General features: G+C 41.9%; 1 protein-coding gene across 1 annotated transcript in view; it reads left to right on the top strand.

Annotated features, from left to right (window-relative positions):
• LOC147898180 (Hydrolase-like protein family) overlaps positions 1-18281 on the top strand; it is a 63103-nt gene that overhangs the window by 28161 nt on the left and 16661 nt on the right. The window contains exons 6-8 of the mRNA XM_087379007.1: positions 7809-7972; positions 8082-8137; positions 14759-14811. Of these exons, the coding sequence (XP_087235133.1) occupies positions 7809-7972; positions 8082-8137; positions 14759-14811 (273 nt within the window). The remainder of the gene's footprint in view (positions 1-7808; positions 7973-8081; positions 8138-14758; positions 14812-18281) is intronic.

The raw sequence follows: 18281 nt of genomic DNA, 5'->3' as shown, positions 1-18281 counted from the left end.
AACCTTTAAGTACTCAATACTTGCGAGCTCTTGAGTCGCGAGTCTTAACTTTAAGTTTTAAGTTTTGAGTAACGAGTCTTGACTCTTAACTACATTGTACAAGTGCGTTCTTGCATTGTTTAATGTAGCTTATTGTACTTCTAGAATCTAGCAGCGAGCTATGGTAGCAAGTTGTACATTTGTATACTTATACATATATTAATTAAATATTTATTATTATAATCACAATGGCGTGTCTTACGTGTCTTATCTTTAAGACACTTTAGACACTCGTGTCTGAAGCGTGTCTAACGTGTCTTACAACCATGGGTCCAGTGCAGAAAACAGGAGGAGTGAATGCAAGGTACTTCTCCACATGCTGCTCACATGCCAGCCTGACTGCTGCCCATGTGGCAACCCTGATTTCTTGCTGTACATGCTGTACTCTCTGCCTACATGGCAGCCTTGGATTCTTCTCATCTCTACCCCCATGGAGATCATGTGGCCTTCCTCCCCCTTGCTTCCTCATTTGGGGGTTCACAAATGAGGAGGTGACAACTTGAATTCTAACAATATATATGCATATAGGTATATATAAGGTGTAGACCCTTCGTGCTGCAGTCCCTTTTACGTGGATTGTTGTTTATCCATCAACCCGAACTCCAATAATATATAGGTGTATAGGGGTATATAATCTGTAGACCCTTCGTGCTGCAGCCCCTTTTACGTGGATTATTTTGTTAATCTGTCAATACATTTGTTGCTTTAAGAGCCAATGGTTCTTTAATGGAAAATACGATTAGATGTGCAAAGTTGTGTCCTGCTGTTTTTCCTTGGAAATTTTCTTAAGGTTTCCCTTGAAAGGGTTATGTTCCCTGTCGGCCCCAAGGTAAGTTTTGTGTTTTCTCTCCTTTTATTACGTTCAATTTTTATTTGTAATGAATGTCACGGGGGCGTGAAATTCTAAGTACTTTAATGTACTACAAGACCGTGACAACTTTGGTTTTAAAAGTCCAAGCGTGGGCTTAATAATGTGTAATTAAACGCGGCATGGTGCCTAGCACATAAGCGTAATTAATCCCTAGGCCCAAAGGCATTCCAAGGAATTAAAAGAGTGGTTGTTGGGAAATGATGACGTGGCATTTTTAATGGGCCCCCTAGAGGGCCATGTACCTTCAGTGGCCCCCCTAGAGTTCCAGGTGGCTCTAGTGCCTTCTACATGCTCCTTTGCCATTTCTGGACCTTCCTGGGCCTTCTAAACTTCACATGTGTGGTTTTCTCTCTTATCTTCTTCCTTTGTTGAGATTTTGGACTGGTTTTTCAGCCTCCTCTAGCTGAATTCCGTTTTTCTTCATAACTCCTCACCCGTTTGGATTCCTCGACTTCCGTTTGGCCCGATGGCTTCCCCTCTGCCTCCCCTTCGTAGTGATATGCTTTTCCCTCCGTGCGTTTGGTAGAACGGGCAGAGCTGAGCACTTCTTTTGCTGGACGAATTTGCAAAAGTGGCTTTTTCTGGACCTTTTTGCTTCTACCGCCTCATGGGCCTCTCCTCTTGCAAAGCTACAGTTTTCTGTTGAATTTCGAGTGATCCGACGCGCTGGTTGACTGGTTTTTCTCAGTTTTGGAGGACTTTCCGGCGATGAAACTTCTCCAAAACCTTCTCAATGCATTCCTCTCTGAAGCACACTTCTTTTGAGCCCAAGAACTCCCACTTCTTCGCGACAGAAGTGCTTCTTTTCGCATTTTTCAGTGGAATTCTTGCTGGTCGGCTCTTGTAAATGCTCTTTCTTCATGCCTTTGCACTCCTCTTTGGCTGAGAATGCAATTGGGCATTGGCTACTATGTCCTCTTGGCGATTGAGGACTTGGTTCGAGTTTTCAGGGCTTGGTGAGTTGTGATTTTGCTACTGCAATTTCTTTTTGCCATAAGCTATTGGTTGGCCTCGTGTGCCGCCTCTTTCTTGGCTCACAGGTGCCCAGGCAGTGCTACATGAGTCATTCTTTGGTTGGGTACGTTGCTGATTTTATTTTGGAGCTTTGAAAAGCTTTGTGAATGCCATCTGGAAACCACTCAAAGAGAGTGCAGCTGGGGTGCAGTGTGATTGCATCTGGACAGCCAATGGAATTGCACTCGGAAAAGAGAATGCCTTTGGGTTGAGCCTACAGGTTAAGTGCACTTATGTGATGGTGTTATATGCTTGAAAGCCTTGCGAAGGCTTAGTGAATTGGGGCTGCGTGCTCAGTTGCAGGGAAGGTCTCCCAGATGCAACTTGTAATCATTTCACTGTGAAATATAAAGAAATACCGAAAGGGGCGCCACGGTGTTTGGGGCCAATCGGGTGCACTTGTCTATGTCTGTTGAGCAGGGGCATTCTAGCCTCCATCCCTTTTTCAGTGGTTTTGTTTGTGAACAAATGGGTAAATGCCAAATGGTGATCATGCAATGGTTAATGGTTGTGATATATGCTTTGTGAGCTGTAAATAAGTGCTGAAGTGATTAAAGGTTTAGTTCCACTGCCCTCTGAGTGATTAGAGGCCGGTTTCATTGGTTCCATTGCCGGGATACCACACACTCTTTCTCAAGAGGTGGGCCTCGGTAGTTTGGTGGAAGGATATCTTTGCTGCACTTTTTGACAGCTGAATATTACAACCATAACCATGGTGAGTACCCATGAGCAAGAGAGCTCCACAACTCCTCAAAGGAGAAGGCAGGAAAGCCTTAATGATCCAGCTAGTGTACAGCTGCAGGAAGCACAACAAATGCCTTTTGAGCAGGCCACACATGAAGCTACAACTGAGCTCAACGGTGATACTAGTTCTAGCAGTGAGCCAGATGATGCTACTATGTTGAATGCACAGCTTGCAAGTGCAGTGACTGCTTTGACTCAGCTGGCTCAAAATTTGGCTCAAATTGTGCAAACAAATGCCAAGAAGAAGAAGAAATCAAGAAATCACAAGCACGGAAAGAGTGAGTACACACATGCATCAGCTTCTCATGGCGGACCGCACACTCATGCATCAGTTTCCCATGAGGGACAGCCATCTAAAATGACTCAGAAAGTGACTTCCAAGAGAAAGGAATCGTCCAAAAGAGTACTTGAGAAAGAGGTACAAAAAGTACATCCATTGCAACAGTATGAGCAGCCAGCACAAGGCCTTGGTTTGGGTATTTCTACTCCTCAAAATAATAATGTGCAGTCCATAAATGTGGCTCAACCACCTCAGCCATATTTGAGGCAGCAACCTGAATATTTTGGTACAGATTCTATCTTTGATGCTATGTTGATTTCACCGCCAATTGGGCATAGAAAGCAAGCCATGTATGACAATGTGGGAATGCAGCCAGGCATGCAAGCCACAGCATATGCTCCCATGCCTAATGTTCAGCCAAGCATGGCTCTCCCTGGTGAAGGGAATGCTGCAAATATACAGCCATCTTTGGGACAGCCAATATCAAATGTATATAAAGAATTTAAGGATGGTGGTTCTCATGTCAAGTTTGATACATATAATGGAGTACAGGACAGGTACAAAGCCCTCACATTCCTTCAACAGTTTGATGCTGCATTTCTTGGGGGTTTGTTTACAGAAGCATCCAAGATGAGGAAGGTTGCCACATTTTTGAAAGGCAATGCACTTAAGTGGTACACCAACCTTATGCTTCATGGAGATGCACCTACTACTTGGCTGGAATTTAAGCAAGTGTTCTCTTCTACTTGGCTTACTCCAACTTTTGAAGTTGAAGTACTTTCACACTGGCATGACTTGTCATACAAACTTTGCAAGAATCTTGATGATTACACCCAGAGGTTTTCGGATGTTTTGCTGCCATTGAGCTCTTACAGGCAAGTTTCTTTGAAAGAGCAAATAGAGAGGTACTGTTGTGGATTGCCTAGTGAGCTACATGATTATTGCATCAAAACCAAGGTGGGTTCTATGACTCAATTAATTGAGAATGCAAGGACAGCATATGCATGGATGCAGGAGAAGAATTTGGGCTTTATGGACAGCAAGAAAGAAGACAACAAACGGGCTGCCAAACACCAGGATAAGGACATCAAATCTGAAAATAAAAATTATGGCAAACGACCGTTTCAAAAGGGAGGAAAAGCCCAATTCAAAGCTGGTCAAAGGCGTGGACAGCCTAATAAACAGCCCCGTGCCAAGTTATCTGATGAAGAGAAAAAGTCACTCATGGAGCAAAACAAATGCTTTATATGCAAAGGAGAGGGACACCGCTCTTATGATTGCCCATTCAAGAAAAGAGACAGGTCAGAGATGATGATAAGAATGGTGATAAACAGGCTGATCGGAAGGGCAAAAAGCCTAAACCTTCTGCAGGACTTCTTCCAGATGTGATTGGGAGTTTGCCACATGCACATGATGAAGAGGAAATGAAAAAGACTGAGATGTGCAGAGCATGGGGAAAAATCAGAAATCAGAATTGTTTGTTTTTCTTTGATTCTGGGGCAAAGGCAAATTTCATAACTCCTGATATGGCAGGAAGGCTTGGCATTGAGCCTGAGGAAATGGGGCCATCCGGTATGTGTGATATGGCCAACCCTGAACTCAACACACCTGTCACTCCTATCATTGGCAAGTTGAGGATGCATATCCAGGGATATCAGGATGCAGAGGACTTCTACATTATGCCTTTGCCAGAGTGTGTTGCTTTGCTTGGGATGCCTTGGATGTACAGGGTGGGGGCTGATGTGCAGATGAGAAACAAGAAGATTTCTTTAACTCATAGAGGCAAAAATCATGTACTTGATGTAAAGTTGAAAGGGGAGTCCATCCCTATAGTTTCAACTTCTTGTATTTCCAATGTAATAAAGCGTCATATTTCAGCGTACTTGATTTTTGTCAAAGAGGACAGCCAACCAGTTCAGGAAGGCTCTACTCTTTCTGCTTTAGATAGAGAAAGGGCTGCTTTTATTTCAGATTTTCAGGATTGTTTCTCAGATGCACTTCCTCAAGAATTACCTCCCAAGAGGCCCGAGGATCATCAAATTGATATAATTCCAGGAAGCTCACCGCCTAATATACCTCCCTATCGTGTCAGTAAGGCACAACAGGAAGAGATAATGTCACAAGTGAAGGAACTCTTGGAAAAGGAATTAATACAGCCAAGTAATTCTCCTTACTGTTCCCCTGTGTTGCTTGTGCAAAAGAAGGATGGCAGTTGGAGAATGTGTATTGATTATAGGGCTTTGAATAAAGTCACAATTAAGAACCGTTTTCCAATTCCACGCATTGATGATATATTGGATCGGTTGGAAGGTTCCTCAATGTTCAGTCGTATTGACCTTAAAAGTGGATACCATCAGATAAGGATACGGCCTGAAGATGTCTACAAGAGTGCCTTCCGCACTTCATTTGGCTTATATGAGTTCCTTGTGATGCCTTTTGGTTTGACTAATGCACCTGCCACTTTCAATAGAATGATGGACATAATTTTTAGAGCACACAGAAAGTTTGTGGGCACTTTCTTTGATGGCATCATTGTGTTCTCTAAAAATGAGCAGGAGCACAGGAAACACCTCACTATTGTGTTTCAAGAGTTGAAAAGACACAAGCTATTAATAAACACCAAGGAAAGTGAGTTCTTTATGCATGAGATTCATTTTCTCGGTCATATAGTGTCAAAGGATGGAGTCAAGATGGATCCTGCAATAGTTGAGGCCATAAGGAGTTGGCCAATTTTGAAAAATCTGCATGAAGTCAGAAGCTTTCTTGGGTTGTGTTCATACTATCGGAGGTTTATAAAGTACTTTGCAGAAATTGCTTCTCCCTTGCATGCTTTACAAAAGAAAGCTGTACCGTTTCGGTGGGGACCAAAGGAAAATGCAGCTTTTGAAGAGCTGAAGCAAAAGTTGTGTTCTGAACCCGTTATTATCTTGCCAGATCTTGCAAAACCCTTTGCTGTAACTTGTGATGCATGTGGAAACAGCATAGGAGGCACTTTGATGCAGGATGGCAGAGTGGTTGCATATGAGAGTAGAGTTCTCAAAGATGCTGAATTGTACTTGCAGATATACGAGAAGGAAATGTTAGCAGTGATACATGCTTTGACCACATGGAAACATTACCTTCTTGGAGCTGATTTTTATGTGCAGACAGATCATCAGTCACTTAGATATTTTCTCACGCAGAGAAAATTATCTGAAAAGCACATGAGATGGGCTAACTTCCTCTCAATGTTTCATTTTCAAATTGTACATGTGCCGGGTAACAAAAATGTCGTGGCTGATGCACTTTCCAGGAAACCACAGCCTGAAGCAGTCTCCAAGAAACCCAGTGTTTCAGCAGTGAGCATTGCTTATAACAATGTGTTAGATGTGATGAAAGATCAGTATGTTAATGATGCTGATTTTTCAACTATTTATGAACAGCTTTCTGATGGTCAAAGGCATGATCACTATATGTTGAAAGAGGGTTTCATTTTGATGCATGGACGACTCTGTGTCACTGATCAGATGCGACAAAAAGTCATAATGGAAAGTCATGCTCCTCCATATGCAGGACATAGGGGAATTACAGCAACAATTACAGCAGTGGAGCAATACTTTTATTGGCCATCTTTGAGGAAAGAAGTGGAAGAATATGTGAGAACATGCATGGTTTGTCAGAAAGTAAAGTTTGACAGGCAGAAGGCACTTGGGTTGTTACACCCTTTGCCAATTCCGGATAGACCATGGCAAAGCATAGCTATGGATTTTGTGTTTGATCTTCCACGTACTCCTACTGGACATGATGGATTGTGGACAATAATTTGCAGGTTTAGCAAACAAGCCCACTTTGTGCCAGTAAGAAAGAAAATTACAGCAGATCAAATGGCCAAATTGTTTTTGCAGCATGTCTTCAAGTATCATGGGATGCCTGAATCCATAATCAGTGATAGAGATCCGAGGATGACTAGCCTCTTTTGGAGAGGACTGTTTGAAAATATGGGCACTACGCTGAATTTTTCGTCATCTTTTCACCCTCAGTCTGATGGACAATCGGAGCAGGAAAACTCTACCATCTTGGATATGTTTAAATGCTATGTCTCAGACCACAAAAGCAAATGGGAGCATTATTTGCCTTTGCTGGAATATGCTTATAATAATACGGTGCACACATCCACAGGTAAAGCACCTTTTGAAATAGTGGAAGGTGCCAGGAAGATACCTCCCATTTTGCATACAAAAGAGAAAATCTTCGAAGCTGATCGTTTTGTGGAAAGCCTTGAAGAGGCTTACAAGAAGATCAAATATGCCTTGCAAAGAAGTCAAGACAAGCAGAAAAGAGCAGCAGATAAGCACCGCAAGGAATTGGTATTCATAGAAGGTGATTGGGTTTTGCTGCGTTTTCAAAAGGCAAGGCTGAAAAATAAGAAAGGCAAGGAAAGGTTGTACACAAAGCTGAATGTTGTAAGGGGGTTCTTGACTTCAAATTGCCAAATTATGTTGTAATAGACTTGCCCAAATTCTATTGTATTTGTCTACTTGCGTCACTTCTGGCTTTTAATTTTTCTAGTGTTGGTTAAAGCTTTTCCAGTATATTTTGTCAGCATGCAATAAGGCTTGTACACATGCTTGCACTCTCATCACAATGCAGATGTCTTCACACACACAAAACTCTCTCCTTCTCTTTCTCACGTACTCAGGCTTGCAAACCAAAAATTGCTTGCTTTACTATGTAGCACATTGGATTATTCATTTAAAAATCAGTTCCTGTTCATGAGAGTGGACTGTTGTAATATTTCAGCTTGCAATAGTTTAGTCCTGAGAATGTTTATATGTGAAGATGGAATCGCTTATGGTCAATTATCATCTTTGCTTGCTACAGTTACCCTTCCTATTTGGAGTTTCCTTTTTAGAAAAGCTTGCTGCACCTATTGCGCCCCTCTTGGCAGGGTGTACTGGTAGACAGCTATTCTTGATGGATGAAAAGGCTAGTAAGCCACCACTTCTTTTGCAAATGGCCACGGATTGTAAAAATGGACAATTTATGTGAGTATCTTGATATTCTTTGAACTAGGAAAAATTTTCCCCTTGTAATACGCTTTATTCAAAGAGAACTTTGTAATTTAACAATGAAAGAGTATCGTCTTTTTTTCAGATCAGCCCTCCGTTGTTTCAAGCTTCGATGCTGTTACGCCAATGTTAGCTATGATCGTATCCTTCTTGTGATGCCATACTAGTGCATCTTGTTAGTAAACAATGTATATCTTCAATGTTCTTTGTGCTTGTACCTTTGCTTATTTGTGTGTTCAGTCTTGATAATGATTGTGAAGCAGGACTTGATGCAAGAGCACCCCAGGTTGGGAGTAAAAGTGAAAATGGAAGAGCTGGGGGAGGGGACTCAATTTTGACTTGTTAGTTTATGCCAAAAGTTTACTCAATTTTGACTTGTTAGTTTATGCCAAAAGTTTACTTTCTAGTAGTAGAAGCTTTATGCGTGTCATCGCATAAATTTGTGTTGGATAGGGAGAATTGCAATTCTTTCTGGCTGCATGCTTATTAAAAAATGTAATTCCCAATTATATTATGGTTGGACAACTTTTTCATCTTCTAAGGCTAGCACTAACACTAATGTGATGCAGATTGGTTTAAGACTTCGAAAGTAGATCTTGAGTATTTTCTACTGGTTTCAATACAACTGGTATGCCCACCCCTGCGTGCCACAGTTGGGCTGAGTGTACTGCTTGAACCTTGGCTTATCCCCCCAACACCTGCTCTTCTGCTGTATGCTTTACTGGTGCTAAGGACTTGGTTTCTACTTGCTTTTCACAGCTGCTGCTGATGCCTGAATGGCGTGGATTGAGCCCCTTCTTATATGCCCTCCCCCTTCTATAGCAATTTACTGCTGCTGCTGATGCCTGAATGGCAGGGATTGAGCCCTTTCTTATATGCCCTCCCCCTTCTCCCGGTATAGGACAATTTGATGTCTGCCCCATCGATGTGGCCGCCCATGTGAATAATCTGCTGTCTTCCAGGTGACTCTCCTGCGTGGAACCTTGCATGGACTGTCGTTGTGGGCATTGGCTGCCATTGGGCTGAAGAAATGAAGAGTCTTCCAGGTGAATCTCATGCATCGAAGCTTGCATGGACTGTCGTTGTGGGCAATTGGCTGCCATTGGACGGAAGAGAAATGAAGAGAGGAGAATTGAACTGCAGGAATGAATTGCAGGTTCTGAAATTACAAAATGATTCAGAGTGATTAAATTTAAAGAAGTAGCTAAGATAAAATGCTAGTGATGCATGCCATCGTGCCTGTGTGCAGATATTCTACTGTAACCCCCTAGCGTTAGTAATAAGTATTAGGGTTAGGGTGCCTATATAGAGGATATATACCCTCAATTTGGTCTTTCCTTAGTGTACACACTCTTGCAATACAGATTGTTTCTCTGTGCGTTCACCATTTTGTCCAACATTGGTGTCAGAGCAACATGACTTGGCTTGATACAATGCTCTGCGCTTGGCATCTCTTGCTATGCCGTCGCATGGATTTTGTTTTTAGGGCTTGTGCTGAAGTCCCTTGCTCAATCAGGATCGTCAGTGTTTTGGAGCTGTTCAGGACATTTTCCAGCTCGTCCTTTGCACACCCTAGGATTGGGTCTTTATTGTTCTAGATCTGTGTTGCTGCTGGCTTCAATGGGCTAGACATTTTGAAGCGAACCCGAAAATCAGACAGACACTCATATCAAATTGGCTTGTAGTTAGAGTTTGTAGTCAGTTGTGCAGTGAAATATGGCTCAAAATGATAGCCTCTTTGGCGGAGTCTTGTCCCAAGGGGACAAAGTTGAATGGCACCAATTACTTCTATGGAGCTCCATGGTTAAGAATCTGTTGGTTGCCAAAGTTTAATGGAGATTATTGAATGGGGATGAACTTCATCCCGCAGACACTGTACCTCACATCTAGTAGAAACCAGGCTGTAGTAGTGGTTGGACCTTCAGCAGTTATAACTGCTACAGCTGAATAAAAAAGATGGCATGCATGATGCCCAGCTCTTAAGCTCTTTCCTTGATTTCTTTGTCAATCAAAAGGTTATAACTCCTCACACAAGGTCTTGCAAGACCTCTTTGCATGCATGGCTTGTCTTGGCGACAATGTATGTGGCTAAGAATGAGGCAATGATTTTTTTATTCAAGGAGGAGCTTGAGAATCTGAATATGCATGAGGGAGACAATGTCAAAGCATCTGGCTAAGATCCAGGATTTTAGAGAGGAACTTCTCAATAAATACTTGCAAGGCACCCAACATCTCAGATTGTTTTACGTTTGGGAGGTGACTCTGAGTTTCATGCATTTAGTGATTCAGGTGTGGCTGGTGACTATGATGGTAGACAGTCCAACAGTAGAAGAAGTTTCTTTCTTGACAGCTCATGCATATCTTTGCTAAGCAAGAAATAATCCATTGTGAGTACCTCTTCATGTGAGGCTGATTCGTCACAACTGTAGCTGAGTGTGAATGGCTCGTAAGATTGATGGCAGATCTTCATGGGGTTTTGCAGCCGCCCACTCCTATTCTCATTGATAGTCAGAGTGCTATTGTAGTAGCACCTGAATCCTATGCTTCATTCCCACATGATTGAGGTACATTATCATAATGTCAGAGAGAGGTTGCATGCAGGAGAGCTTGATCTCTTGTGTTTCATTCCTGCATGATTGTACGTTATCATAATGTCAGAGAGAGATTGCATGAAAGAGACATCAGCTTGATTTCTTGTCCTACAAACTGGAATGTAGTAGATCTTTTCACGAAGGCACTATCCAGAGAAAAGTTTAAAGCTTCTGCAAAGCTTTAGTCTTACTTTCTTTTAGTGATTGATTCATTTCTCTATACATTTTCACACTAACACACCTCCCTCCCTTTCTCTCTTTCCCCCTCCCCCCACTCCATCAACAGTTGTCGCAGCATGAATCCCACACCGACACGGATCAACTAAAAGCATGCAGTACAAAAAACATGCCCTTCTCCAAGACTATCAGCAAACTCCGTACTCGTACATTCCATAGCTGTACTCGTACCTTGTTTTTTGAGCATTGTTCTCTGCCTAGCAACATTGCGACGTGCCTTACGTGTTGAATGCAATAAACTTCTCTTATTAAGACACTTTAAATTATCTACATTCCATTGTACATCATTAAGTCCCTGCATTTGATTATGTTGTCTGCAATGAACAACCTCTACAATTGGCCCCATGTGTCTAAAACCTTATTTTTTGTTTGGCAATACTGCGACGTGCTGTGCGTGTTGAATCCCATAATTTTCTCCTATGACAACTTGTTTCTTTTGTCGAAAGTAATTTTTCTCTTGTTTCTTTTGCCATTGTTTGTTTACGAACACAACTATATATATCTTATTCTCTCTCTCTCTCTCTCTCTCTATATATATATATATATATATAAAGGGTTTGGGATTTATGGCATATAAGGAAAAGGATTAAATTGTCAATCAAATAAATGGAGTGTACATGGACTCATTTGGTAGAAGTGATGATGCATGCCAAATGGAGTCAACTAATAGAAATAACTAGCTCCTTGCACAAGGGCCTCCAGTTGATGTCTAAAATAATCCATGAGCAACAACAAGAAGACAGATTGGACGACTATAAAACTAATGGATACCTGCGAGAACCCTCTTGATGTTGCTTCAGTTAGAGCACAAAGTGTAGATAATGTCCAACTTGATGGCCACCATGGTGGCAATTGGACAGGTTTGCTGCTCACCCATCATGAGGCTAGATAGAAAACTCCGATTTACATTCTTAGATGTTGTAGGTAGTGTGTCCCTTGATGTCGTCTTCAAGGGGTGGGTGGCCCTTTGACAAGGTGTTGAGGTTACAATGTATCTCACCAACTCGACCATAGAGGGATCCCATACCTATTACTGAAGTTGTGTGACAAAACGGTCTTTAAGATAATCTGTGGGGGAGGGGGGAGGAAGGGGGACTGTTGGGGTGGGGACAACCACTTTGACCTTTGGAACACTAGCGTTCATGATAACCAAAGCATTCATAATGGATTTTCAATGACTTTGCACAAATTGTGGACTAATGGATCCAATGATCTCATGATACTCTGGTGAAAGTGCCCCATTTCAAAAAGCAAGGAATGTGGTGCTTGTCCTCGTGCCGTTGATCTTGAAGCCATGGTGACAACAATTACAAGGAACAAATGTGCACCAAGGTATAGAGAGCTTTGGGTGGTCTTCATGGAGATGAGATGGAAGCGGAAGACCCCTCTTCCAAAAATGATAACCTCTTGGATGTTTTCCCTTCACACCAATGAAGCTTCCAATATCACCTAGGGAAGGGTTTCCCATGGAGAATATGTCTTTTTAAAGGAAAAAGAGGGAGGAGGGGTAAGAGACCAAGGAGTGAGAGATGAAGCCTTTTTCTTTGGGAAACCAACTTTTGAAATTGTCTAGTCATTTGGAAAGTTAATTGCATGCACTTGCTATCCAATCAATGAAGCAGTATTTTATGGAAATCACCATGCCTTAGACTATACTCTTTTAGAATTTGCTATACATTATCTACTTTGGGCTCATGATGATTCATAGGTGGTGGATGTCATAATATATGTATATACATAGCGAATGCACAAATTTCATTTGTGAAGTTTTCGTCCATGTTGCGGCCTGCTCACATATATGGTGATATATTCTTTCGATTCTAAGTGGTTGCATTGCCCCATCAGCATTAGAAATGTTTTTTAGGAGTATAGGAGTGTAGCTTGAATGAAGGATACCATGGACTACTTTCGATTAGCCTTCTCTTTTAGTGCTACCATCCATCATGACCGAGTCTGCCCTACATCTTTGGAATGCTAAGAGAAACTCAAGACAAAGACTTTTGTAAGAGACTCCGCGGGTCTTTAGAAACCCAGTATAGCTGCTTATGCTTGGGCATTGATGATGACATAAGTGTTGCTTTGCTTGCTAAGTATGTCTTCCTTTTGTTTTCTTAAAAGTTTTTGTTTACCTCTTTTTTCTTCTCTTTCATTTTCTCTTTTATTTTCTGTGTAGATTTTTGATATTTAGAACAACAAAAAATCTAAAATTGTATGATTGGACTTATTCTAGTCTTACAAAGGTATATATAAGATGGATGCTCTAAAGTGTGTGTGTGTGTATGTACGCGCACGCGTGCTGGTGGGTTTGCAGGAACTTCCCCAAAGGGATTTGCATTGTGGATGATGTGCTTGATGCTGCTTTTCTGTAGCGGTTAGACAATATGCTTTGGGACAGCATTATAGATCTTTATGGCATTTATTTTCATAGATGCTCCATGATTTTCAGCCAGTTCCTCGCCCTGAGGTTCTTGATCACCTTAGGGACTGGGTTCTTGAATCGGATGATCATGTTTGCCGTGCAATTACCATGATCATGGTTGCATCTTTGTATAAGGTTTTGCTGCCTCCTCCTTGGGTTTCTTCATGCCAATCGCATCTGGAATATGACATGCACCTCTCGTTGGTGGCAGAAAAGATTGCAGCACATTTGGGCTTCAAAACTCCCTCTTTCAAGTTTTGCTTGTGGCAAAATTTTTTCTTATGGTGAGTTTTGCTTGGGGTGCTTATTTTGGACAGAGCTTGGCTTGTCGTCGTATTGCTCCTGCCACGTGCGGATGATGTTTGTGCTTGTAGGATTCTATGCCTCATTTGTTCTAGCATTGCCCTGAATCTCATGATTTCTTGCTTTTACTACAGCAGCAGCTTCAGGCTTTTTTTCCTAGTGCTTGCTTTCACAAGCAATTTGGTTGTTTGATTTTCAAATTATATCCTATAAGGTAGGGATATGGTTTACTTTTTACTGGGTTCGTTATTGGGCACTATGTACCCTATGGAAGGACTGGAATCATAGGGTCTTTGGTGATCCCTCGTTTGCTAAGTATCAGTACTTCCAGGCATCTCTACGGCAAACATTTTATGATTGTCTACATGTGCGGGATCTTGATGATCCTGCCTTCTTGTCATATAATGATATCTTCTGAGGTTTGTAATTGGATGTTTCTTTCTTTGGGACTGCCTTTTGTAATATAATTACAACTAGATTTCACCACTTAAAGTTTGTGGATATGTATGTGTGAGAGCATATGTTTGTATGATGTATATACCCATCTTTGGGCACTAACAACGTCTGTGGGATGTCCTAGTAGCTAGTCCCTGCTATGCATGATGGAGTTCATGTTGGCCAACATCAATTTTGAGGGTATGAAATGTTTGAGGAAGGGAAGAATGATTCATCCTTGGCCAGCTATGCCAACCATAGTCTCTAACCTTTGTAAGGGGGAGTCAAAAAACGGAGATAGAAAACTAAAACTATATTACTGTTTGGTGACTTATGAAAACCTTGGTGAGGGAGGCCCAATAAAGGGAGAGTGAAAATCAAACCTGCATCAATGTTTGGTGTTGATAAAAGCATGCAATCTATTCTATTCATGATGGTTGGAGTCTTCGTGAGTGAACTCTTGCAAAGTAAAGACTGCTGCTAAAAGAACAAGCGAAGACTGCTTAGGTTTTATTTTGTTAGCTTCAGGAATAAACCTAGACCTCATGTTGATTTTAAACGTATAGATTTATGGTTTAACACCCTATGCCCCCCTTTTCTCACATGCATGAATGTGTCTTATTGCAAAAGCAAGCATTTTGGTTTTGTAGTCAGTATTGGACTTGTGTTTAGAACATTCCCTGTTTCTTCTAGCTTTTACTATGTTACATATTCTCTCCTGAACCACTTGTGGAAAGCACACCAAGAAAGTCATATATCCTTGACACGGTGATCTAGACATGGTAGGCTGGCGCACATCATCAATACGAAGAGAGACAGAGCTACATGTGGTAAGAGACTGTGATCCTTCTTTTTGTATTCAGTTGTGATAGAAGGTTGGTTCTGATTGAAGGTTGGTGTGACACTATGATAAGCCTATAAGGTGTGAATTTCGAAAAGGTTGATCTAATGATAGCTTATGAAATAACATTTGAAACAAAAATCAGTCTAGAGTCGTCGCTAGTCTTGAAAGGTGCTTGCATAGCCAACATAAATTTTGGTCCCTACAGTGTGGCTTTTCCCCATTGTCTTGATTGCTATTAACATGTGACACTACAATATACAGTAGTGCTATCATTTGACTGCATGCAACCTTTCCAACTGTTTGACATTTTTGGCAATGTAAGTAGTTGGCCTACTATTTTATGATCAAGTTTGATAAATATGGTTCATCCTCATTCTTTAGTTGCTACTGTTTCCATTTCATCGATGTGATTAGGCAGTCCCTTGAAGTAATGGTGTGCTTGATCTCGAGGAATGCTTATTCGGAAGCAATTTTTGTGCAATGGAAAAGTTTGTTCTCATATGCAGGCCAATCCTGGAACGAAGTTTATTCATCCCATGTTTTAAGAAGCTATCACGATAAACGAAGTGGGCAAGAACCACACATTAGCCGAAAGGAGAAACCCATTTCCACAAATTTTCTAGCTGGGTAGTGGGACTCCACGTTCATAGTCATAGAGAAACACGTTCAGGAATATTGAAACTTTGTAATGTTTCAATGTTTATATGTTTGAGACATTTCATATGTGATATGTATGGAAAAATCAATAAAATTAAAATTTTATGTATTTCAAAAGTTACATATATCTTGTACGTTTTATATATAATATATCTCGTATATAATATGAATGTAAACATACACATACACATATGTTAGGAAATGGAGTCAAGGTGAGTCAGTCTGGTGTGTTCTAGTGGGTTCTAGTCTAGTGTGTCCTATGGATGCCACGTGTCACATTGGGAGTTATCCGATATGCATTGGTGTTCATATGTGTGTGCGCTCTATATAAGTGCTGTACTTGTCTAGTGTCAATATTTATGGTGTGTGGCTCCAAGTCCCTAATTAGTCCCTAGAGCCAAGAGGGGGATGTACTGTGGGAGCCATGTATTGGCTTGGATAGGTCTATTTATCAGGCCTGGCATGTGAGTTCTAGGATGTTGGTGCATTGGTCTCCTAGACCTCTGAGTTGGCCATGCATCCATACATGATGAGCCTCTGAGCCATGTTAGTTCACTAGCCTCCGAGCCATGCTCACTTTCCTTCGGGTTAGCATGGGAGCCATGTCTAGTTCTAGATCGTCATTGCACAGTTCGATGACCGTCATTGTCATGTTGTGTTCTTGGTTCCATTCCAGTAGTCACTCACCTTTCCTCCATGGGGTGGTGTTAGGAAATAGAGTCAGATGAGTCAGTTTGGTGTGTTCTAGTGAGTTCTAATCTAGTGTGTCCTATGGATGCCATGTGTCACATTGGGAGTTATCCCATATGCATTGGTGTTCATATGTGTGTGTGTGATCTATATAAGAGTGGTACTTGTCTACTGTCAAATCGATCAAGTATCAAGCCTACAAGCTCTTTGATCTACATGTGAGTACAGACATGCAGACACACGCACATGGATGTGCACGTGCATGCATATGCACACACGCACGACACAGACACATTTTTTGGTGGAATCTAGTTCACATTATATTTCAAGAAACAGTCCCGATGAAAGGGACTATCAGCTACAAGCATAAAAAAAGATATCATTATATGTCCAGATGAAAGGGACTATCAGCTACAAGCATTAAAAAGATATCATTATATGTCAAGAAGGCAGTAATCAAGATCGCGAGCATATAAGCAATCATAAAACTATTGTCTCAGAGATGCATGGAAGAACTGATATTTGGCAAGAGAAGGATCACCAAAGACTCGATGATTAGGGTCATTCCATAGAGTCCATAGTACCCAACAATGAACCCAATAAAATAGAAGATCAAATCCGTGCCGCCTAGGATGAAAGCCAAAAAATTCTTGCCAAAAGATGCATTGGGGAAATGAGCATGTAGCCGCTTCTGTAATAAAAGCAAGAAATCACGAGACTCTGTGCAGTGCCAAAACAGATGAGGCATAGACTCCCGTTACCCCATATAGGTAGACATCGTTGATAAGTGGCATGGGCAATATGACAATGAGCCAAGAGCTGTCCAAAGGGAAGAACCCCAAGCATAACCCCCCACAAAAGGAACTTCTATCAAAGAGGGAGTTTGGAATCCCAAATGTGCTGCAATCTTGTCCGCCACCACTGAGAGAAGCGCGTCATAGACCAGATGCGATTAGCACGAGAAGAAACCCAAGGGGAAGGCAACGAAATCCAATACAAAGATGCTACTGTGATGTCAGCTAATTTTAAAGCACGGCAAGCACAATTATCTGATTGGAGAACCTAGTCTTAGCTTAAGACTGTCAAAGAGGCAGTTTTTTGGGGATTGCTCAGGTCGGATGACCAGGTGGTTGGGTCAAACACCAGATGATCTAGTCGGCAAAACAGGTCGGCTGGATAGACCCAATTGGTGGGTTTCATTCGGCCAGTTCTAGGTCTTGTTGGGCCGATATAAGGAGGGCTTTGCTCCATTGTCTATATACTATTGATACTTTTCAAAGGCATGTAGGAGCAGACTTTCTGGAGCCTTCCCTTTGTTGGGATATGTGTGATCAAGGGCTTGCTAGGTGCATGTGTTCATCCACTAGCAGTCATATGGTTGTGTGCGTGCGTGTAGGAGAGGCACACTTAGTGCCATAGACCATGACACATGTGCTGATGTAATGCAAAGCCCCCCCCCCCCCCAACACACACACATGGGGTGGTGCCTATGATTGTGGAGTTCCTATGATTTAGGAGCTACCTCCTTTGATGTAGGAGAGGTGTCATTGATTTAGGCCACCCTCTCTCCCATTCTATAAAAGAGAGGACTTCCTCTCAACTCAATGGAACATTTGGCCATTTGGTTCCCACACTCTCTTCCATGATGTCCTCCTTCACTCCCACTCCCCAACATGTGGTATCAGAGCAATTCTATCCTTCTTGAGCTTCCACCTAATGCTCCTAGCCTACTCTAGCGCCAAAGTGCCACATCATCATCTTCTTCAACCTTCTTCTACATCTCTCCCATTTTTTCAAATTTGCCCGAATCTCGCAGCATCAATTTCTCCAAATCCAACCGTTAACTTTCAAAATGCTTCCGGCTCCAGCTTCCCCACACTAGGACGCACCTCTTCACCGTTGGGATTGACGGAATTTTACTTTGAGGGGCCGTGCTGCTTCGTTCTTTGCTCGCCAATCTAGCTCAAAATTCGGCAGATTGCCCCCACCATTCGTCAATTTCTCTTAGCCACAGTAGGGCAATGCTGTAAGGAGTTTGCTGAAGAAATTTGAGCTCAAATGGTGCAGTGATTGTGGAGAAATCACATAAATATTAATCGGAATAGGCGC

Source organism: Dipteris shenzhenensis, chromosome 9, assembly GCF_047967505.1.
Source record: "Dipteris shenzhenensis isolate YYH24624 ecotype China chromosome 9, Dip_SZ_1.0, whole genome shotgun sequence".
Classification (NCBI taxonomy): Eukaryota; Viridiplantae; Streptophyta; class Polypodiopsida; order Gleicheniales; family Dipteridaceae; genus Dipteris; species Dipteris shenzhenensis.
This window is presented reverse-complemented; position numbering and strand designations above follow the sequence as displayed.